The following is a 24,059-nucleotide window of genomic DNA, read 5'->3' as shown; positions in this document are numbered from 1 at the left end:
GCTACATCTAGATCTATCAGTGAATATCATTTATTAGTCAATAATGTTATTAGTGATTGAACACTAATTTCTTTAGAATTGCTTTTTTGTGTTCAGTGTTGTTGTCCTTCTCCCGCACCTCCGAGAAGCACGGTTGGCTACGTACGGTGCGAAAGAAGTTCAACATACGTACATGCACCAACATATTAATGCGAATCGCAGGCGCTCAGCACAAAGTGATCCTGACCCATAATAATGACACGCTGAATAAATGATTACGCCTCATTTTTATGGACAATCCATGAATGTAAAAATATTAATTAAATAGTATTTCTTGCCACATTTGGAAAACACACATTGTGTTCTCAATTCATGTAATTTGGAGCAGTGGTTAGCGCACTGCCCTACAAAGCCGGTGATCCACATTCGAGTCATCCTCACAGCCACAACATCAGTGACAAATATCTGAACCGATCCTGGGGCCCTCCACTAGGTCGACTCAGCCGTACGTTACTGCCTGGTCCAGTGTGTAAACAATCATCACTGGGGAGACAATGGCAGCCGAGCGTGGTGTTGGCCACCCATGCCCTCGTGTGCCGTGCCTGCATTAAAAGGTGCTCGCTAAACATCACTTGGCCCTAATGTTGAAGGCTATATGGGGGATCTTTGTTTTTCTGGTGTGTACAGGGTCATGTTAGCAATGGTTATGCTAGCGCATGCGTGTCTGTGCGAAGCCCGGCTTGAAACCTGTTACAGATGGCCAAACACGTTACCAACGCATCCCTCTAACGTAATGAGAAGTGGTTTCCCATGCAAATGATCACATTTACTTTGGTGGAATTGGCCTAACCTGCTTGATTCATGTGCACGAATTATACATCTCGAGCTCGCGGGAGATATGCTGTGTAGTCAGACGAGCATAGAAAACGGTCTATTAAACAAACGAATGTTACCGCTGGAACATAACATTAAATCAGCGCATTAAACACGCTTGGAGCGTTTATCAAGCCCTACATCTCATCCTCACGCACATTGTTCCAACCACACGCAACGGCAAACCTCGCCTACAGCACCGGGAACAACGCGAACGCCTCCCACTCACGTTATCATTCATCCCTCGTTTTCAGTTTCCCGTCGTTATTTACACGGCTTCAGTGCCTTCGTGGCCATCCAGCCACCGACAGCGATGTTTGTCACATGTCATAACGATGTACGTTTAATGAATTAAATGCGATTATTTTCTCAGAGATGAACATTAGCAAAAAATTGTGCAGAAAATAAGTGTAAGTGTGATGGATGGGTTGTTGTTGTTGGTGGTGGTGACCCAGCTGAGACCATCAATTCACTGCACTTGCGCTGCGTTGTTGTTTCTTGGCTGTACAACGTGACAACACAAACCGGACAGCCACATTTAAAGCGATTTATTTTTGTTCTACATTCATTCGTGACCGAGCTGAGACTATCAACCAACCGCAGTCGAGAAACCCGTCTTTAATCACAGGTGGCCGAAGAATCTGGATTCAAACCCCAAATCTCGACTATTGCCGGGCCCATCACCCTGACCTCTGAGTCACCCTGGCGCCGACCTCCAAATCCCAAACAGATCCACCGGATCGAGCGTCAACGTGCAGCGCGACCCAAATCTGCCGGCGTCTACGACATCGCCGGCTCGACCTTCCTGCGGAACAGCTTCACGATGCCGTGGCGGATCTCGGCGGTGCGCAGGCCGTAGATGATGGGGTTGGCGGGCGGCGGCACGATGTAGAAGAGCACGATGAGGTAGGCGCGCACCTCGTCCGAGACGACGTTGTACTGCGCGAGGCGGTGCTGCACGATCTGCAGCATGGTGGAGGAATAGAATATGACGAGCACGAACAGGTGCGTGACGCACGTGTAGATGGCCTTCTGCTGGCTGTTGCGCACGCTCGACTTGCAGCACTCGTACAGGATGCACGCGTACGACATCACGATGAGCGCCAGACCGAAGCCCATGATCAGCACCGTGATGAATATGCCGTAGACGTTGTTGGCCGACGTGTCGTCGCAGGCCATCTTCACGAACGACATGTGGTCGCAGTGCGGCATGAAGACCACGCGGGGCTTGCAGAACGTCAGGCGGACCGTGAGGCCGATGAGGCCGAACACGAGCAGGGCGATCACGAGCACCATGAAGAGGCTGAGCTTCGCCGCGCGGGCGTTGCTCATGAGCGAGTGGTAACGCAGCGGGTGGCAGATGGCGAGGTAGCGGTCCACGGCCATGCTGGTGAGAACGAAGCACTCGAACCCGATGTAGAAATGGAGGAAGAACATCTGCGTGAAGCAGGCGGGGATGGAGATGTAGTTGGAGAACATGAGGTCGTTCATGATTCTCGGCAGCGTCGTGGTGCTGCCGATGAGGTCGCCCGCGGCCAGGTTGGCGAGCAGGATGAACATGGGCTTGTGGAGGCTCTCCTCGCGGTAGATGACCAGGCACAGCAGCAGGTTGCCCACCACGGCCGTGACGTAGATGACGAGGAAGGAGGCGAAACACCTGGGGCCTGGAGCTCTCCGGTTCGCGGAACGGACAAGCCATGTAGATGAGGCCGTTGCTGGCCGTCGTCTGGTTGTAAGCAGATCGGTTCGATTCCATGTCCGATGTCCTGCAACGCACGGCAAACGATGCGCAAAGACGTCCGCCGCATCGCGCGCTTTCAGATGCGCTTATGCGGCCGTCTGGAACGCTCTTCATTCCGATATTAGGAAGCCACTGGAGCTCTGCACTTTTAAATCATCATCTAGATTGACGAACTAATTTATTTCGTAACTACGTGTTTGTGTTTAGTTTGTTGTCCTTCCCCCGCACCTCCGATTAGCACGGTTGGTTACGTACGGCGTGAAAGAAATTCAACATACGTATATGCCAAGGGATAAAGAGGTAATCATGGCCGCTGCCGTTGATGTCACCGCATCTGGCCTGGCCATCGTTTCCTTCCCTCTGTTGTAAAGTTAATTCAATGGATGGTATTCGATGGTGCTGCTGCGTTGGCAATAGTGCACAAACACAACTAATAACAACAACAGCAACTCAACACATTGGTCAATAACACTGTGGCCTTAAACAGGTAACTATATAATAGGCGACGTTTCGGGCAATGCCCCTACTTTATCGCAAACAGATAGAGAGGCCAGAAAGATAGAATGGATACGAGTTGGGAGACGGCGCTATACATCACGGGGCTCTGATAATGGTGTAATGCGCAGTCGTCCAATCTTATTTACTCTTATCTCTCTCGACTCTCTATTTATATGCTGTGAAGAAGGAGCATTTGCCCAAAATGTGTCCGTTATCTATTCAAGGCCGCAGTGTTATTGACGAATGTGTTGAGATTGTTGTCACTTGGCGATAGACGTATCTAATTAGCCAGGCCGCGAGCATTCTCAAGGGAATGTTGTTATATTCGCCGTGCGCGTAGACCAGGGGTTGGGAACCTTTTTGACTGGGAGAGCCATAAAAGCCAAATATTTCTAAATATATTGCATTGAGAGCCATATAGTATTTTTAACGTATAATAAATTAAATATGTATTACTTTTAATGCGACTTCTGGTGCTGCGTGGTTTTGCTGATGGCCTTGTGTAGTCTGGTTCGTACGTGGTGAGGTTGAGCTTCGTGCAGGCGTTGAGGCCCCGTGACCCGTGAAATTTATCTTCAAAACTAATTTCTGTTTACTTTAAAATGACACCGTAGTATTAAGCAATATCACAAGTATTTTAAAATCAGTTCCAAACTGATTTTTTTTATTTTTTTTTCAACTCAAAATTGTCTGGGAGCGATATGCCGTCACCAGAAGAGCCATATATGGCTCGCGAGCCATAGGTTCCCGACCGCTGGCGTAGACGAATAAAAATGGGGAGCCCTTGCAAGCACGGTGCACTCGCGATTGAGGCGTGACACTTGATAAACTCTCGCTCTTAAAAAAAAAAAATCACATCCGCGATCTTCCAATGTGCTTCACGAGTTGTGCCGCGCGTTGTGCCGCGCGTTGTCCGACGTTTTCGCTCCACGTGCTCGGAGCTTCTTCGGACAAAATTAAGCATTCCTGCACGTGGACCGAAACGCCGGACATTGTTGATGCAAGACGGGCGGCAAAGGTGGGCCCCCGATGCTGACTTGACACTCGTGCCTCACGACAAGAAGTGACGGCTGGGTTCGATAACCGACTCGGGTGCCTCTCTGCGTGGAGTTCGTACGTTCTCCCCCTTTCTGTTCTGCGTGGGTTCCCTCCGGGTCCTTTAGTTTCCACCCACAGCGAAGAACAACACAGAGACACACAATGCAACTGGTATTGGCCCACCATTGGAACCTCATTTGCCAGTAGAAAAATATGATAATTGGTTTTTTACCCTTTTATCTGGCTACAAAAAAGGTGTCAGTTTTGTTGCCAGATAAAAGGGTAAAAAACCAATAATGGTATTGGCCCGTCCATTCCAATGACGAGACACTACCTGCTCGTTAGGGATTACGCAGCAGCAGCAGCGGTAGCGTCGTCGACGACGGGGGAAATAACAATTCTGCGAGGTGGTCAACGTATCGTAAGGCAAGCGGTTGATTCTTGAATCTATCTGTGCGGAGCTCTGAGTGGTAACGACCGCTTGTATGCGTGAAGCGTTGTCTCCGGCTTTCCTCCCCACACGGCATTGACCAAATATCTCAACGCAGCAGGACCATCCCGCAAACGAGTCTTGAGACTTAATGGAGGCTTCTTCTGCCTTGGGCCAAATAAAAAACACGCTCAACATTTTTGCACATCGGAGAGCTGTACAGCCTTTGCACGACTGCAAACTCCGACTACACCGGCAGCACAACCGAGCCTGCCGTGCAACTGCTTCGTTTCCCACCTCCGATTGCCGTCCCCGCACGCTCAGATGAGCGCGGTCGGCTGCCTTGCCGGGGCGAAAGAAGTTCAACCATAAGTGCGTACTTCACCACGAACATCTTTCAACCGCGAGGACTTGCCTCGACAAAGCAAACACGACCGTGGACTTGCACGCTTTTGTCACGTCCAATCAGTGCCGGATGAAGCTAGTGCCTGGAGCAAATATTATGAAGGGGTCCTAAATTTAAAAAACACGTAAATTTTAAAATACTAAATTTGTATTTGCATAGTAAAGTAATTGTATTTTTTCATTTGCTATACAGCTAGGTAATATGACAAATAGCTCACCTTAAACACCCAGTCGTTCATAAAAGTTGAAGGCAGTATAGTACTATAGTAATAGAGCAAGTGCAGAATCACTGAACCGGAATTGATAGCTTGAGAGCATTTAGCGCGGGGCCCTTGAAAGTGCGTGGCCCGTAGCTACTACATGTACTGTAGCTATTTATACTACTAGGATCATCCGGCACTGCGTCCAATAGAGCTAATTTGCAACCCAGAGAGGCCTGACCTTGTTCCAGGGGTTGAGACATCCAAATCTAATTATTTGGGTCTTTCGGTAAAGCCACATAGATAGAAAAAAAAAATAAAAAAAATATCACATTTTTTCACCTGATGGCGATTGCTTGTGTTGCGATCGAAACGTTGTGATATTTTTTATTATTTTTTATTCTATCGACGTGGCTTTACCGAAAGACCCAAAGAATATGAATTCCTGCAGTCACGAAAGCTTTATGTAAAGACGTACAAATCAACTGAAGGCGGCAGTAGGTATAAAATAAAATAAATTAAATCACGACGTTTAGATTGCAACACAATCAATCATCATCAGGTGGAAAACCCACAGCAAGAAATTGTTCTTGCTGTGCTTTTTGATACCTACGTGACTTTACCGAAAGAACCAAAGAGTATGGATCCCCGCAGTCAAATCTAAATTGACGCAGTCAATGGGCAAGCGAACTTTCAACCAACGGTTCGCCTCTGAACGGAATGAGTCTCAACAATCCACGCTGCTGTTTTCCGCCGTGCACTCGGCTCTGGCTCTCACAATCCCCGGCGTCATCGGAGGATAGAGGCCGCGGTCGACTCCCGCAACCTCTGACGAGCACGATTTGGCCACGTACGGTGCGAAAGAAGTTCAACAAAGTTATATATATTTTTAAATTCGACTTAAGCATTTAGAATAGCGGGTGGCAGCGGGGGGGGAGGGGGGGGGGCGTGAGTCTTCAGCAGCGTTTGGGGGGGGGGGGGGACTCAGCCCCCTCCAGCCTCATCCCCAATGCTACGAGGCTGGGCTATCGTGATGCCGTTATACGGCGGTCGGTCCTGCTGACTTGACCCTGTGTAAATTGCCCCTGGTTTAATATGTAGCCGCTCGGTTAAATCTGCAGAGTAAGGCGATTCGAGCAGCCCATTCCGTTATGCACGATTGCACTGGCTTCCGGTGATAGAACACATTAATATTAACATTTTAATTGCGTCGATTAAAGCAACGCATGCGCGTGGATTTGCAACCGCTCATTTCACGGTGGTGGTGACGCACGCCTCTGATCCAGGACTGTGGTGGAGAGGGCTGGTGGATCACGCAAATTCGTGAAACTCACTCCCGACCCAAGGGACTACGACGAGGTCTAACTACTACGAAGATATGTTTTTATTCTAACAAGTAAGGGCCCACTGAGCTGTACCGATCTCTTTTTTTTCAGAAGTGACCTGCCCACAAATGGTAGTTCAACGAAGTGGCTTATCATCATGTGGAAATTTATAGCAGCCAAATACTCTGAACGCGTGATTATAAATGTGGAGGGGAAAAAATTGGAGGACCCGGCGAAAGATCCACGCGACCACGGGGAGAACATGCAAACTCAAAATATACAGCAGGCGTCAGGGTCAGCATCGAACCCATGCACGACCTCCTCCATTACAGGCGAGGTAGTTAACATCTCGTCAGCGTGGCGTCTCTTTTGCATGTTCTTTCCCTGTTTGACGTGGCTTTGCTCCGGGTTCTCCGGTTTCTCCTGGCCTGCCAGGGTATGAAGGCAGAACAGCCACGCGGTTTAAACTCCATTTCTATTAAAACTGTCCCGGTTGTTGTCACTCCCCTCGAAGGCGTGGGAACTGCGGTTGCCTTCCGCGTGTGTGTAAACGCGACTTAATGGAATCGTCTAAAATACTCAACACATCACTGCAGAGCTTGGATAATTGTTCACACCCGATTCTGCTTGCCTGCCTGCCTTCCTTCCCGCTTGCCTCTGGTTTCCCGCTCCTCCGGGCCAAAAACTGCGCACGCTACAAATGCTACGGCGTTTCGAGAAGCAATTTGCGTGAATGACGCTGCCATATAAATAGAAAACATTATTAACTTATTACCCCATACGACCCATCTCTGGAACCACGATCTAGCACACCGCCCCCTCCCACTTCTGGTTTCTCGCCAGCCACGTCTGGCAGGCGCTGATGATGAAGCTGTTGAACAAATTAAAATTGTTATTATTAATTCTAGATTTGAAGCTTTCGTGACTGCAAGGATTCATATTCTTAGGTTTTTTCGGTAAAGTCACGTAGGTAAAACATCAAAATTAATGAAAATAAAATAAAGATAAAAATCCGAAAACGTCGTGATTTTTATCTTTATTTTATTTTACCTACGTGACTTTACCGAAAAAACCTAAGAATTTGTTATTATTATTTGAACATCGCACGGCCCCTTTGCGCAATCCACTGAACGAAGGCCTCCCCACGCCGCAAGGGCCGTGGGGGATGTTTGACGACACTTCGCCAGGCTGGTCAGTGCGGGTTGGCTCAGAGGGAGGTAGCCCAAGGCCGGTTCACATTCACTCCCTTAGCCGTGGCCAGGAATCGAACTCGAGTCGCTCAAACCCAGGTCATAGGACAGCAATACCCCGGTTTACATGGGGGGATACATTCATGAAAGGCGTGACGACGACGAATATCGAAAGGGCGTCAATGGAAGGGATTCGCGGGATAGTCACGTGGTGGAGGCGAAGGTTTAGAGGCGACAGATAACGAGAAGGGACGGACGACGATGCTGTCAGCGACGTGAGTGCGGGGTGGAGGCGATGCAAATCTGGTGGCGGTGTTAATGATCAAGTGACGCCGTGTTTGCGAAACGACAGAAAAGGGGGAGACGTACATCGGGATATCGCTGCATTGTTACCGCTGCACTACCACTCCGCTAGCATTGTCATATTTTCGTCCGAAATTATTTTGGAACCCGATCACATCGTGACATCGGTAAATCCCCCTGTGGTTTGTGAGAAGGGAATGTGCGGTTCGTGGGTGGATGCTGTATGATTCTTAGTTTAGTGCAATTTTTTCTCAAAATGTAGCCCATTATATATTTGTTGTTATTTTCAGGCCAGAGTTTGATTGACCGATGTGTTGAGTTTGTCTTCATTAACTGTGCTCGTGCAACACTGCCAACGCAGTGGCATCACCCAAAAATTCGTTTTTTTCAGAATAGGCTTCATATAAGGCACCCTGTAGTGGATCTTAGATAGATAAATAAAATACATGATATACATTTTAGTTATTGTTAAGTATGTATCTTAAATCATGGGACCTCCCTTGCCAGTATCAAAATATAAGAATAGAGAATAATATTATTTGGGTCTTTCGGCAAAGCCACGTAGATAGAAAAATAAAATAAATAAAAATAATAACAATATCACGACGTTTCGATCGCAACACAAGCAATCGTCATCAGGTGAAAAATATAGTGGGAGAGCTGCTGAGGCAGGAAAAAATATATGTATATTCTTATATTATGAATTCCTGCAGTCACGAAAGATTTAGTCAAGATTTTATAGAGAATACATTTTCCCCTTTCTGTTCGCCTCTTGGCATCCTCTGGTCTAACACTGTTTGAGACTAGACTCTAAAGAAAGCTGTCTCTGGTGTAGACCAATCAATTTCAAAGACAATGCATATACTACCAGAGCATCTTTTTTGTTTGCATGTTTACCACAAGAATATGTGGTTAATGCAGACATGATTCCTTGCAAAAGGTTTCAGCTTGGTCTTTAAACATCTTAACACCTGTTCTATTGCCAGAGAGGGTATCTTAAATGTAATGCTCTGTTTTAACGGATGCTTTGCTACATCCAGAACCTTCACTCAATACTTGACATGACCCCTTCACCTCCATATATATAAAAGGCAAAGCTGTTCATGAATGTTTAGTGTACTTCCCGACATGCAACAAACTTGAAATTTGCCATGTGGGTACTTTCCAGACTGTACACCATGCACAAATGATAAAAATACACTTTTGTATTTTGTTTGGGGGGGAGCTCAATAATGCACATATATTTTGCACGGCAAGTGAGCTGTGACGTCAAATCTGTCATGTGACCCGCGCATGTGGAAGCGTCACGCATTGTAGTGTAGCGGGTAGCGCGCTGCGCTACGAACCCGGCGATCCGAATTCGATTCCCGCTCACGGCCACCACCGGTGACGATTATTATAACCGCTCCTGGCCCTCCCGTAGGTCGACTCAGCCTCAAACGAGTAATTGGTGTGGTGTGTGAACATCGCCACTGGGGAGACAAAGGCGGCCGGGCGTCGTGAATGCAAGTCCCGGGCGAAGCCGGGTAGTCAAGCTAGTAACGTATAAACAACGACTTTCCACTTGAATTAATGTACCGTACAATATTTAACGATTCATTATTTATCTGATGCACGTATTCATCTCACGGCTGTCCCCTCCTGACATTTCAATTGAAATTTGTAGAACTTTTCTGCCTCGTTACGTTGAAGAGCTGATGATATATTTACGTACTGTGCAGCCATTGGCGACTTGGCTGAGACCTCCATTAAATGCGCTGAACTTTGTTCAAGCTCGAGTAGCTGATATGTGGATTTGAGGGCGGTGTGGTCAGTGTTGCTGAATCAATGCTCCCAATGGTTGGAATTACAGCTGCTGTTTAAGTCGCTCGCCCGAGTCCTTTTCCTATCGTCGCTCGGATTTGGACGTCAACTCCAGTGACCTGCCTGCCTGTCGCCGAGATTGCGTTCGGAGAAATGTCTGTCACGTGAAAAAAATAACCTCATTTAAATGCAAATGACGATTTGAAAAAAATATGTTAATAAAATGCCAAAAAGAAAACAGTTTCTGCATAGTTTTTATTTATGAATTTGATTTATTAATATGGTTTGAAGCGAGGCAAATAATCTGTTGTTAAATCGTAATTGGTTTTGTTTCCTGATTAATTTTGTTCCACTTTGGCTGTCATTTCGCCACCCGGTTCTCTCTTTATTATCTTTCTTGTTTTCACGCGCGGCGCCCCGAGGCTTTTTGTGAAAGGGCTCCTCCTTATAAGTGCAAATTATTATTGTCGTTATGATAATGATGATGATTTTTTTTTTCGATTTAAAGCTTTCGTGACTGCAGGGATTCATCTTCTTGGTTCTTTCGGTAAAGTCACGTAGAAGGGAAGTAATAAAATAATAAAAATAAAACATAATAAAATAAAATAATTCTCACGACGTTTCGGCTACAACGCAAGCAGCCGTCTTCAGGTGAAGAATGAGACACTGCCAAGCTAGGAGATTATATATAAGCTGGGTTGGAGGTGGAAGAGCGCCTTAACAAAAATAATGTGCATATCAAGAGGAATTTAGCATATTCATGGGAAATGCGTAGGAGGTGGGCGGGGGGGGGGTTTCAAAGTCATATTATGCCCATGCATATTGCAGGATCAGCAGCACCAAGGGAGGGTGCAGGGAGTAGCATTAACAAAGGAAAGGAATGTTAATAGTATGTAGCTGCAGTTACTAAACAACCACGTAGAAAACTACATAAAAAACTAAAGTATAAACTGCATAGCACCATCAGTATACTTACTATACTCTACAATAAGCTGAGTTACGTTTTTAACAGCAAGTAATACATTACAATTCTATGTTTTATTATGTTTAATTTTTATTATTTTATTACTTCCCTTCTACGTGACTTTACCGAAAGAACCAAGAAAATGATGATGATCATAACACGTGTTCTAAATAAGAGGAGGCTTACGGAGGTTTAGGCAATTACGATTTTGTTTTGTATTTATATGGAAAGTGACAACTGAAAGCGCAGCCTTGAGAAAATTGTGCCAGAGGCACCAGCGTAACTCGTGCAAGAGTTTATGAAGCGATTGGACGGACGAAATGTGTAACTATGTCACTTAAATATCACCACGAAGCGGAACTTTTAGTTAATACTTTATCTGCATCAACATAAATTCAAGCAAATTGCATCTCGCAAATCGCTGAGTAAAAACCACAGACCAGTACCCCGGAAGGCTGTCAAGCGGTGTGCCGATGCCCAGAGCAATGCTCTGCAGTTCTCTATACTTTACTGAGTGTGGCATGAAACGAGAACGCCTGGAGAAAGCCCCTGCCGTAGATGGAAGCAACACTCTCTGCAATACAGAAAGGCACAGATTATATGAGTCCACACTTTTTCTGTGCCGTATTATGCTTGCCGAGACAGGCATCTCGACGCCAATTCGAAGCGAGTTTCGCTACATTTTGTAATTTTGTGTGACCCACCAAGCCTCGCTGCCTTCCACAATGCTGGATCACGGGACATCTGCCGAGCCACCGCCGTCCGGCCGTGAGTCAGCCACAGAATTTACTCACGTGACCTTTGCGTCGTATAGAGTGGTCTAAGGTCTCCTTCTGACCTGAAGGAACTCGGGACCGATGGTATCTATAACGAACTGTTTGCTACCTATCACCTTTGACCTAGTTTTAAAAACAACAACCTATGACTACCAATTTTCACTGCAATTCTTGTGGTTGGTTTTGAGACATTTCCCTGAGACCTGCATCCCTGTCAGTCTCGGCAGGGCCATACCTCCTGATTGTAATTCGATGCTTTAGCCGGGTGTAAGTAAGGTTTATGCTACTGGATGCAGAGCTTCATAAAAATGTGCCTCTAGGCACGGGAATGCTTTGACGCCTCAAATTAATTACCCGTCTTGCATTTCGGTATCTTATACAAATATGTACACGCATATTTTTCAAAAACTGAACAATAATACTGCCAAAAGAGGAAAGAAAATACAGGCGGTCCTTGGACGTACATCAGATTTTCTCACAGAAACAGAAACAATGATACAATTGGGGATTACGTTCCTGACCAAGATATGAATACAAATAGTTGATTTAATCAACTACAAATTATATATAAAGTACAATAATAGCTCCTCATATTTCCTCCTGATGACAATGCTTGTGTTGTGATCGAAACGTCGTAGTTTTTTGTTACTCTTTTGTTATTTTCTTTGAACCTATCTTGCGTGCCTTTACCGAAAAACCAAAAAAACACAATAATAGCTTTTAGAGAGTTCTCTCCTTTGTTCTGCGTAATTCCTGGCTTATTTGGACTGAAAACAGTCATGGCCTTTCTGCGACGTTTCTTCTCAACACCATCACTGGAGCACTGACCTTCCCTTTCATCAGCCATTTTTAAGGATGACATAAAATAAAAAAACTCTTTAAGAAAAACCTCTAAGAACGCACAGAGGCTTAGCACCAGAGCCCTGCGTAGAGAGGCAGACTGACTGGGCGACGTTCCGTACGTTCGTTTGTGCGCGGAACCCGCAGCGCCTGAGTCAGCACCTCGTGCCCATAAAAAAAACGTTTTCACTACACCGTTTTTTATTTTACCAGGTAAGACGCACTGAGCTCTGTAGCTCTTTTTCAGAAGCGACCTGGCCACAAATGATAACTCAACGAAGTGGCCAATCACGTGCAAATGTATTATAGCAGCCAAATCCTCGAAACGCGTGTTGATTCTAAATTGGTGAGAGAAAAACCGGAGGACCTGGAGAAACATCCACGCGACTACGGGGAGAACATCCAAACTCCAAATATACAGCAGGCTCGGGATTGAACCCACGGTCACCTGTATACCAGGCGAGGTAGTTAGCATCTCGCCACCGTGGCGCCGGAGGTGCGTTTCCGATCACTGTCGGTAACAACGCGGCTGTGGCAATTGGCGACCTTCCGTAAGTGCGGATTGACGGGAGACGAACCAACTGAAGTCGAAACCCGGATGTTTATCTATATGGTGACGTTTCGGGCAATGGTCAAAGGCCCTCTTTCATCGTGTGATATGAAGAAGGGCCTTTATTCACGAATGAGTTGAGTGATTTTTTTGCGTGTTGTGCTCGTGCACCACTGTGCCAACGTAGCATCGCCAAATATTTTCTGAAACAGTTTTCAACAATGTGTGGAATTGTTGGACGGCGGGATGGCAACACCGTGGCAACTCTCGCAGCGAGCAGGGGCCTGGGTTCGATTCCTGACTCGGGTGCCTCTCTGTGTTGAGTTTCTATGTTCCTTCCCCTGTTCTGCGTGGGTTTCCTGCGGGTTCTTCCGTTTCCTCCCATAGATAACCAAACAAACAAACAACGTAACTGGAATAGGCCAAACATCCCAATCACTCAGTTGGGATTACACACAGCACCAGCATCATTGCCGACTACGGAAAAACTTGGCAGAGCCCTCTTGAAAATAGATTATTGAGACTCAGTGAGGCTTTCCTGGATAAACAAGCTTAATAATAATAATAGGTATGTATATTTTTGATGGTTCTGAGTCCATGCCTGATGGATTTTTGTTGTTGTATTCGGTTCTCACTGGGTGAGGAAATAGATTAACGTAAACATATCGTACAGATCTACAGTTTGGCTTTTGTCTACCAAACACCATCATGCGTGAAATTTACGTAAATTGTGCTCCCGTTTCAAAGCACGGCCGCGCACAAGCGGAATGCGCTTGGAAAGAACTAACGTGTCCAGTCGCTGGCGCCTGCCAGTCTGACTAAGCGGACCACTTGCTTTTTAACGGTCCAGCGGTTTTTCCGAAACACCAAATCAATCGGCACGTTTGCCCATGACGTGATGACTTTAATTTGATTGGCTCTGTCGGGTGGTGGAGGGTTATAGTAAAACAAAAATGGCATTATACCAACACAATGATGTAATCCAAAATAAACTAATTACGATTTTTAATTTAAGCGACCGTTTGTGTTTATATATGTGCCGATGAATGTTATGGAATAACATGCATGTTTTATTGTATAAATCTTGACTTGAAGCTTTCGTGAATGCAGGAATGCATACTCTTTGGGTCTTTCAAGGTAAAGTCTCATAGATAGAAAAATATTAAAATAATAAGAAAATCACGACGTTTCGATCGCAACACAAGCAATCGTCTTCAGGTGAAAAAATACAGCAGGCGGACTGCTGAGGCAGGAAAAAATATATTATTGTATAGTCAGTGAAATGTGGGGAGCGGTAGTGTAGCAGTTAGTGCGCTGCACTAATAACCCGATGACCCGAGTTAGATTCCCGCTCACGGCCAAAATCAGTGACGAATATCTGAACTAATCTTGTGCCTCCCCTAGGTCGGCTCAGCTTCAAATGAGTACCTAGTGCAGTGTTGAAACATCCCCACTAGGGAGACAAAGGCGGTCGGGCGTAGTGCTGGCTACCCACCCCTTCGTGCATAGCTCTGCTTGCAAACAGCACTTGCCCCAACAGTCTGTCAAAGGCTACGCGGAGGATGTTTGTCTTCGTGAAATTTATTTCTAGAATGATTATATTATTTGGTTCTTTCGGTAAGTCATGTAGGTGAAAATTAAAAATATAAAAGTATAAAATAAAATGTATTATTTATGTGTAATCTATATTTATTTATTTATTAATTATTCTTTTTTTTATTTTCACCTACGTGACTTTACCGAAAGAACCAAAGAGTATGGATCCTTGCAGTCACGAAAACTTCAAATCTAGAATAATTATATTCTCGCGTTTGGCAACATGTTCAGGAGGAGCTGAATGACAATGTCGCGGTCTGCTAGCCATGACCAAGGGCTTCAGGAGAGAGTTCGTGTCGTTTTGCTGTTCCTCGTCTGTTGAAGGAGCGCAGACTACAGAGGTTTACTACATGGTCTACAGTTTGGGTTGCATGGCCACAGTTCCACTGTGGCTTGTCTGTTTAACATATCTCTATGCATCTCCAAAAGTCTTTATGTATCTATATATGTCTCCATGGGATTGCTCTATGGTCCATAGTTTGGGTTTCGTCGCCACACTTCCATCACTGTGATGATTATAATTTTACATAACAGTGATTTTTGTCCCGTAGAATGTTTTGGTCGAGATTATATCGGCGAGTCGAGAATAACAGCAAATGCGTTTTGAAAACGGTATTTATTTGCAGCTTTGTTGTCGTGCGAGCATCAAAAGCTTGCCGACTCTTCACTTGTGCCGATAAAACCAGCGGCTTCTCAGGTCTACCTTCACTTACCTTACTATACACTCGAGGATAGTTTTTTTTACAGGAATATTAGTGAGGATAAAATTAGCGGCGATACGTTTTTTTTACGATTGAACAAAATTTTTGTGTCAAAATTATTCAAAAGGAATTAAGCGAAACGTCTCGCATGCCCCAAAGAACACAGTGGAAATTCCGTCTCACCTGAAACATTAACAACAAACACTCAACAACACACTCGTAAAAACATGACATTTCAGGCAATGGTCCTTCTTTTCTGGACACAGTATTATTAACGAACGCTTTGAGTCATTATTTGTGCCGGCGCAACCAACGCCAAAAAAACCCCCCCCCCCCCATTTTAATTTATCTCAAACATTCGACAGCCTTTACGTACCTTGGAGGATATTTATCAAACTTATCTCCCTCTAAAATGTGCCGACCTGCAGTGCTCCGAGTGCTTCGTCCACCCTGCGCCTCGCCGGGTGGTGTTTATATAGAGGGCGCCAGGGGTGTCCAGGGGCGCCTGCCCTGTGGGTAGGCAAAGTCACTCAGGCCCCGAACCACCTCCTGGGCTGCCCGGTAATTTGGCCGCAACTTGCCGACTCATTTCGGGATTAATTAAAATTTCTCTGATAAATGAGCCGTTGAACGTCGAGTTAATTACATCAGTTGCTCGTTGGATGCGTAGCAAATAACCACGATTGAGTGTTACACGTGGCAATATCCGGACCGAAAGCAGAATTCAGAGAGAGAGAAAAAAAATCGGAGTCATAAATAATACACAGAGCCATCCAGCTGGATCGCACTGAGGCAAGAGCATTCGATTTGAAATTATAATCCTGGCCGAGGATGAATTCAGCCGATGATCAGCTCTCAGGGTTTAATCAGTTTTATTTTGAGGGAAATCAGCGGGGAACAAAATGGATGTGAATAAGAATTAATAATAATCAGACCTTAAACTTGTGGAATGTGGAATACTAGGATTCTCAGTAGAGGTGGGTATAGTACCGTGCTTGTTTGAGCAGTGGACCACTTTGCCTTAACTTTTAATGAATTCCCACTGGGTTTTGTTCTGTTTTTATATTTCTAACCTGAGTTTTGATGAAATTTTACTCGGAGGGAGCACCACCAAGTTTAAATGTCACGCGATTACATTGCAACAACGACGGCGACAGCAACAACGTTAAGTGTACACGTCTTGGAAATGCAATTTCATCTCAAGACACTTTGTTCAAACATACATTGCAGTAGAAAGAGCGGTGGTGGTGGGGGGGTGCAGGGAAACACGGGGAGAGAGAGAGGAGAGAAACTTTGGCACAGCCAAGGACAAAACAATCAGGGCTCGACACCAACAACAACAACAATGAGCCTCAAGGGCACCCGTGGCAGCCGGGGCAGCAGCGATGAGCCCTGGGGACATCCTCTACCAAACACCAGGAGTTTAGAACAGGGGTCGCCAACCTGCGGTTCCGGCTATTTGGCTTCCCCCTTGCAGCTCTTTGGCTCCCCTTGCGGGCAGCCGTAAAAAACTTAAATATTAAAAACATATTCAATGTAAAGATAACTGAATCTAGATTTCGAAGTTGTCGTGACTGCAGGAATCCATACTCTTTGGTTCTTTCGGTAAAGTCACGTAGGTATGAGCAACTGCTTATTGCTGTGGGTGCTACCATCTGATGACGGACGCTTGTGTTGCCCCGAAACGTCGTGATTTAATTTATCTTATTTTATACCTACGTGACTTTACCGAAAGAACCAAAGAGTAAATATCATTGATTGCATATGGCAGGCAATGGGTCACTATGGAATGTCTCGGTGACAACAAAATGCACAACAGTCGAACTGTATTGCTAAAGAATAACTAAATGGGTGAAAAAACAAAAACAAATAAACGAAGTTTATTCCATCACCTATTTTGTTGATTTAAGCCAGAATGTGTCTGTGTACCAGGTAGCTCTGCGTGTGATCTGCCTGTCGAACTATTTTGGTCAAAGGCAAATACAAAAGTTGTCAGTCAGGTGCAGGGAAACACGGGAGAGGAAATCGACTCGCGGGCACAGCACGGGAAAGGGGCCGTCCAATCGTCCATAAATGACGTCACGCGATCTTCGACGATTTTTGACCCCCCCCCCCCCCGGTCGTCACACAGCGTCACAAAAAGTCAGACCCCCCCCCCCCTCAAATATGACGTCACAAAGCTCTGCCCCCCCCCAAAATAAAACATGCTTCAAAACGCTTTAAACTATTGTCATTGTAGTGCGTATTTAATATGGCGCTGCACTCTGATGTTGTAGGAGAAAACATTTATTACAAAGTATATTTAATTAAGTAGAACGTGTTGTATATATTTATTTAAAGTTGCGCATTTTGATGTGACGTCACATTTCTCACCCCCCCCCCCTCGTCACACATCGTCACAAATGTCTGACCCCCCCCCCCCCAGGTGCGTGACGTCATTTATGGACAGCCCCATTCACGAAGCGATTATCTACATTTAACGTTGCCGTGAATGCGTCTCTAAAGGTTGCAGGGGGTTGGATTTAACCCCATTACGTAGAGCATCGCTATCAGAGCCAGTTGAGGTGGTTCTGGGCACCCGGTAAGGACGTCCCCTGGTAGACTCCCCATGGGACTCTACCGGGCAGCACGTCCCACTGGGCGAAGGGCCCGTGGCCGGCCCAGGACACGCTGCTGCTGGCAGGACGATGTCGCTCGACTGGCCTGAAAACGCCTGGGAATTCCCCAGGAAGGGCTGGAGTCTGTGTATAACAGTGTAGTGTATAGTGTAGTGTATATGTAATAAGACTCTTCGAGATGACTTCTGGAATCCGTCTTTTATTCACTTTGGGTTACATCTACTTCACGCTGCTGATAGACAATGTGAAGGGACAGATAGACCGAGAGAGACGCACTGCCACGTGGCAACTCGGAGCCCCGCTCTCGCGTGGCTCCTTCCTCCGTTGGTTTCCTGTTCTGACCCCATGTCGTTCCTCTCTACCCCTATTTAATCCCCGGGTCACGTGGTACGCTTCAGCGAATCCTCGTTAGCCTGCGTCGAATCTTCAAGGCTCCCTCGTCAGCTCCCGGGACCACGCCCCTGACTCATCTCCCCATTGGCTGAGGCCAAAGCCAGCAGAACCAATCTCCATAGCTGTCACCCTTCCATCACGTCAGGGCCACGCCCCCAGGCTTCCCCCATTGGCTGTAAACCAGGACCGGCAGAGCCAATCACCATGACAAGGTGTGATACGTCAGTGAGCCGGATATTCTCATATTACATATAGATAGTTTATAGTGTAGAAGTGTATAGCAGTGTAGTAGTGTATAGATAGTTTATAGTGTAGTAGTGTATAGTGTAGTGTAGTAGTGTATAATAGTGTATAGTAGTGTGTAGTAGTGCAGTGTATAGTAGTGTATGGTGTATAATAGTGTATAGTAATGTATAGTAGTGCAGTGTATAGTAGTGTATGGTGTATAATAGTGTATAGTAATATATAGTAGTGCAGTGTATAGTAGTGTATAGTGTATAATTGTGTATAGTAATGTATAGTAATATAGTGCTGGAGTCTGTTGCCAGGGAAAGGGAGGTCCGGACCGCCCTACTCAATACGCTGCTATCACGATCCTCACCAGGACAAGCGGACCGAGAAACTAACGAACGAACTAACAAAAATAAACGTCCGCTCTTACATGTGTAGAGGAGTAATATGGGGACGTGACGTCATGCGTGCTGTACAGTGCGGTGACGTCATGGGGCGTGACGTCATGCGCGCTGGGCGGGGCGATGACATCACGTCTCCTCTAGGTACTTGAGGGGGACACCGTGACGAAAGTGGGGTCACTGTGGGAGCCCGGGATAGAGAACGGTCGAAGAGCCACCCAGGGGTAGAGCTCAAGGAGTCTGGAGAGAAGCCGGCGGTAGTCATAGGAGGTGCTGCTCTTCCCAGTTGGTCGGTGTTGGCTGAACCCCCGATCCGACTCGAGGGAGAGAGCCCTGGAGCTAGCCGAGCTAGGAACAGACAGAGTGCAGGGTCGTGTGAAGGACCCCTACCCCTGAGGAAGTTATCTAAACCCTTGATAAATATCCGACGCAAGCCCTTACCTGAAGACCTGCCTCCGTATCGTCAATTGCACCTCAACACATGTGTAGTGTCAACGATTCAGAGACAGAGTTTCTAGGAGGCACTTCCTTTATTAACAACTTCCACAGTCTCGTCCGCACACTCTCCACAGCAGCTCAGCCCAGCCCGTACACAACACTAGCCGCCTAACACTGACGGTGATGACTGAGATAGCCAACTACTCTCCTTCGTAGCGCAATATCTAGCGGAGCCGTTTAGCGACGACGGCGACGAGATGACAGCGACGACGAGACGAGTCCACTCCCAGAACCGGCAGCCCTGAGCCCCCCGCTCTCGGCTCTCTTTTATGCTCCCAGCCCTGACCGCGCCTTCCTTTTGGAACCCGCTAGCAGGTTCCAAGGGCCTCCAGACGGGGTCCTCCGTGACCCTTGCCCTAGTTCCTCCGCTCTACCAACACACACACACACCGTGTTCGTGCTCACCGGCGTATGCCACCACAGCTGCCAATGCTGTCCACCAGCCAGCGCTATTACACTACACGTGCAATTCGATGCGTGTATCGGCGAGCTTTAAAATCAATATTAATTGATTATGCGTGATTTCATAATCGGAATTTTTATTTATCCTGCAGGAATTTGATGAAGCTGTGATGCTCTTTTTTGACAGATGTCCTGTAGGAGTGGGTCAGCGAGTTAAATCAACAACAGAAAAGGATGCAAGAGTAAGATAAAGAAAAGTGAAGCAATTCACGAATAAATAAATATAGATCAAGTATGCGAATACAAATTGCACAATAACAAATTCCTGAAGATTTGCCAACACCAAATACAAGCTTGGGCAAGGCAGCAAAACAACATTAATAACAATCCAAGACCACACCAAAACAATACGGTCCCTCGATTTTAAAATTGGCCATCCGATACATGGGTAAGGTTCATAATTACAAAACACAGTTGCAAATGTGGTTGTGTCTGGCACTAATTTCCTGTTTGAGGATATTTTTTGACAGAAGAGTGACATGGTTAAGGGGTGAAACAAGGTTGTTCCAAAAGGAAATTAGATGGATGGCTTAGGTATATTGACTCAGACAATGGTGTTAATTAGTATAGCGCAAGATTTGCTAATAATGATTCTATAGATGAACCAGGACCCAATGTAGATTTATTCTCGCATCAAATGAGATTGGAATGTAAGTCGAGGTCACAATGGTGGGCTCTGTATGGTAACATCCAGTGCAAATCTAAGAGCAGAATGATAAAGTGGGTTTAGTCTGTTTACAGCTGTGTTCTTCACTCATTTTGATAGGGGGGCCACTTTCGCCGATAAAGCATCCGTGTGCGGGACCCCACACATCTGAAACCATTGGGATTGGACAGCACGGTGGGGGTGTTTCCACATGTTGTGTATTGTCGGGAGCCGCATGTCACGGACCGCACTAAAGGTCACCAGGGCCCGCCAGTGGCCCGCGGGCCTTGCGATGAAGAATGCTCGTTTATATTCTTGGGTCTTTTGGTAAAGCCACAGGGAGATAGATTAAATAATATAAAATTGTCAGAATAAAAATAATACAAACAATGACAATATCACGACAGTTTCGATCACAACACAAGCAATCGTCATCAGGTGAGAAATATCGCGATATTCTTCTTATTATTTTTATTATTTTTTATTATTTGATCTATCTACGTGGCTTTACCGAAAGACCCAAGAATATTAATTCCTGCAGTCACGAAAGCTTTAAGTCAAGATTTAATGCTCGTTCAGTCTTTCATTCACTCCCCTCCCACCCCTCCTAATCAATCTGCAGTGGTGCTGGTCCCACACCCAGTACTCAAGACATTCTGCAGCTCTTTCACTTTTCTCGAACGTCCTCAGCCTTGGCTTTCATTCGTAGGGCCTCTCCCCGTCGTGATCCGGGCTGGATTCACGCCGGGGATTTGGTGGTTGCAGCCCAAAGGGGGAAGGTGGTGGGGGGGGGGGGGCTCGCGTGTTGGACCCCCAATAAACGTTCTGACCCCGTGGCCATGCTGGAGATCTGTGAAAAAGAGCTTCACAGCGCATCGGATTGCACCAATATAAATAAATATTCTGATTCTCAAACAAATACATGTGGCGTTACAATGGTTGCGCTAAATCCTAAAGTGTGAATTTAACACGCGTCAGTTTTCGCGACCAGTAATGTGATTCATAATGTAATTTTGGGTCTGAATGCATAAGTCGAATTTGCGTTGTACACTCTCAACCACCCGACACAGCTCTCCAACGTACCGGTGGTGTTGAAGCAGTGATAATCTGGCGCGGCTGTTCACGTGACAACTTTATTGATTGGTTGCGTCGGGTGGAGAAGGGTGGATGACACACATCTTACTCACGCGACCTGACCCAAAATTTAATTAGGAATCCTGTCGGGTTTAGTCATTAAAGCCATGGCATCTTTGTATGTCACTCCTGGCTATGTGGTGAAATAAAAAAAAAGTACTTTTCGTTTTTATTCGTAAGTCGCATTTAAAAACCGGAACTGCAATGGCCAAGGTGAACAACAGTGGAGGGTTTCAGAATCTCTTATTTATCCTGGAGAAATCCGATGAGCTATGAAGCTCTTTATGACAGATGTCCAGTCGGGGCGGGTCATAAAGTTACAGCAACAAACAATGAAAAAACACCCACAGGAGTGCAAAGTATCGGACAGGTAAGTGAATCACTATAAATAAATCACTAAATAAAATACGTAAGTTAACATCGCATAAGTACACCAATTCCCCAGCTTGGGCAATGCAGTAAAACAACAGCAAGAACAGTCCCAGACCACACCAAGACAAGACGCAGTCCTTCAATAAAATGGCTCATTCGAACTGAGCTATCCGTACAAGGGGGATTAGTACGAAGGTTACAAACCACATTTGCAAATGTGGTTGTAGCCAGCACGAATTATCTGCTTGAAGGAAGATTTATTTACGATGTTAAGGGATGAAACAAGGTCGTTGTTCCAGAAACGTCGGTGCTGCAACGGCAAAGGTTTCGTCACCAATTCCAATTCTTGTTCTTGGGATAGTTAACAGGAAATCAGATGGACGTCTTAGGCTTCTTGGAGTTGACAATCGGGCTAATGAATTAGCTTAAGTATAGCGCAGATTTGCCAATAAGTATTTCATGGACGAACATGGTTGGTAGTGGTGGTGGTGGAACAGTCAAGTCCAAAAATTAAACGTACAGAGGGCCCCCCCACCCCCTGTAGCAGTGTTCTTCATTGCGATGCCACCAGGGGCCACTGGCGGCCATTGGCGGCCCCTGGTGGCCTTAAGTGCAGCCCCTGACGAGCGGCACCCTGACAAGACACAACGAGTGAAAACGCCCCCATCATCATCGCGCTGCTGTCAAATCCACAGCATAATATTACTTTGAGACCCCCCTCCCCCACCACCTACACATTCCACAAGTAGTGACTAATCCCATGTCTGCATTTTTCCATAAATATGCTAAATCCCTCTGTTGATATGCAAATTCCTTTGTCAAGGCGCCCTTCTTCCCCTAACCCAGCTTAAATATACGCTGCCAAGCTTGGTGGTGTTCATTCAGACGCTGTCTTTCCGACAGCCCTGTTCTTCACCTGAGGACGGCTGCTTGCGTTGTGGCCGAAACGTCGTGGGAATTGTATTTTATAATGTTGTATTTTTATAATTTTATTATTTCCCTTCTACGTGACTTTATCGAAAGAACCAAGAAGATAAATCCACAGTAGTTACAAATGTGGCGGCCCTCACGCTGCTGACGTCATATAGGCGAAAGTGCCCCCCCCCCCCCCCCACCTCTGAATATTAGTGAAGAACGCCGCCATAAAGGATCTCAGGAAGAGCAGCCCTTGTCTGCTTTGAGGGCTGCCACTAGCCAGTGTTGGACAACTCACCGTTCCTTTGGCAGGGCCCCGGGGTTTCTTCCTACGAACCGGCATTGTCTCTCCTCTGTAGTTCGCAGTATTCTCCCGGGTCTCGGCGCTGTCGTTGTGTCCCGTCGCCTTACTTCATCATCCCGCTCGAGAGTGGCTTTACTTCGATGCTTAATTTCTCACCGAGCCCAGCCTTGCAACGCACCCGTTGGCTGTTGCGAACCTAAGCCGCTGTCGGCTAAGCAGGATGTGAATGTGCTGAACGATTGATATGGAGAGTTTTCATCTGCCGCGAAGACCGATGTGGCGAGGATGTTGGATTCAAGAGCCGCCGTGGCAGTGCATGGCGAGAATACTGAAGAGAACGCACGCTTTGAGTGACAGCTCAAAAAGGAAACGCGACTTGCGCAGAGGGTATGAAGAGGGGCGTTAGTTGGGTCGACGCACAGATGGCCGGAATAACTCGAGATAATCCGGCCTCTTACTGAACGAGGCTGCGAAACGGTGGCTCAAGATTAAATATTGTACGAGCTATAACGGGGAAAAAGTTAATGTTGCTTCACAAATTGAATGCATCCGTCATAGGGACCCTCGACCGTGAAAGAGACCAGAGTTCGCGTAGTGCAGGGGTCGGCAACCAAAACACAAGTAGAGACATTTTTTTTCGAATGCGGCAAGAAACTCAATATTTCAAGAGCCGCAATGCACTTCAGAATGCAGCAGTTAGGGTGCTCACCCGAACCCCATTACATGACCATAATTCTCCGGCTCTCTTATCATTACACTGGCCACCAGTCTTAAAACGAGTAGAGTTTAAGAGCCCTCTACTCGTCAATTCCAGCGACGAATTTGTAGAAGGAAACCGGAGAGCCCAAAGAAAAAAAGCAGGCCTGTGCGGGG

At 46.2% G+C, this 24,059-nt stretch overlaps 1 protein-coding gene across 2 annotated transcripts; it reads right to left on the bottom strand.

Moving 5' to 3' along the window:
* Positions 1-1,615: 1,615 nt before the first annotated feature.
* LOC133342182 (olfactory receptor 52K1-like) lies at positions 1,616-23,915 on the bottom strand. Of its 2 annotated transcripts, none has more exons than XM_061551150.1 (2): positions 23,181-23,915; positions 1,616-2,618 (listed from the first exon to the last, which is right to left on the bottom strand). In XM_061551150.1, exon 2 carries the CDS (start codon positions 2,410-2,412, stop codon positions 1,633-1,635), a length of 780 nt encoding a protein of 259 aa, XP_061407134.1. In that variant the 5' UTR covers positions 2,413-2,618; positions 23,181-23,915; the 3' UTR covers positions 1,616-1,632. The 2 variants fall into 2 exon arrangements, with proteins under 2 accessions (XP_061407134.1, XP_061407133.1); XM_061551149.1 differs by lacking the exon at positions 23,181-23,915 and adding an exon at positions 15,589-15,647.
* Between the last annotated feature and the right edge of the window lie 144 nt (positions 23,916-24,059).

Source organism: Lethenteron reissneri, chromosome 14 (assembly GCF_015708825.2).
Source record: "Lethenteron reissneri isolate LAM-NWPU_2019-01 chromosome 14, ASM1570882v1, whole genome shotgun sequence".
Lineage (NCBI taxonomy): Eukaryota > Metazoa > Chordata > Hyperoartia > Petromyzontiformes > Petromyzontidae > Lethenteron > Lethenteron reissneri.
Note: the sequence above shows the minus strand (reverse complement) of the source record. Positions and strands in the feature narration are given on the sequence as shown.

What these genes read in the sequence shown, in the direction of transcription:
- LOC133342182 (XM_061551150.1), bottom strand. Translation starts at nt 2,412, where the DNA reads ATGTTCATCCTGCTCGCCAACCTGGCCGCGGGCGACCTCATCGGCAGC.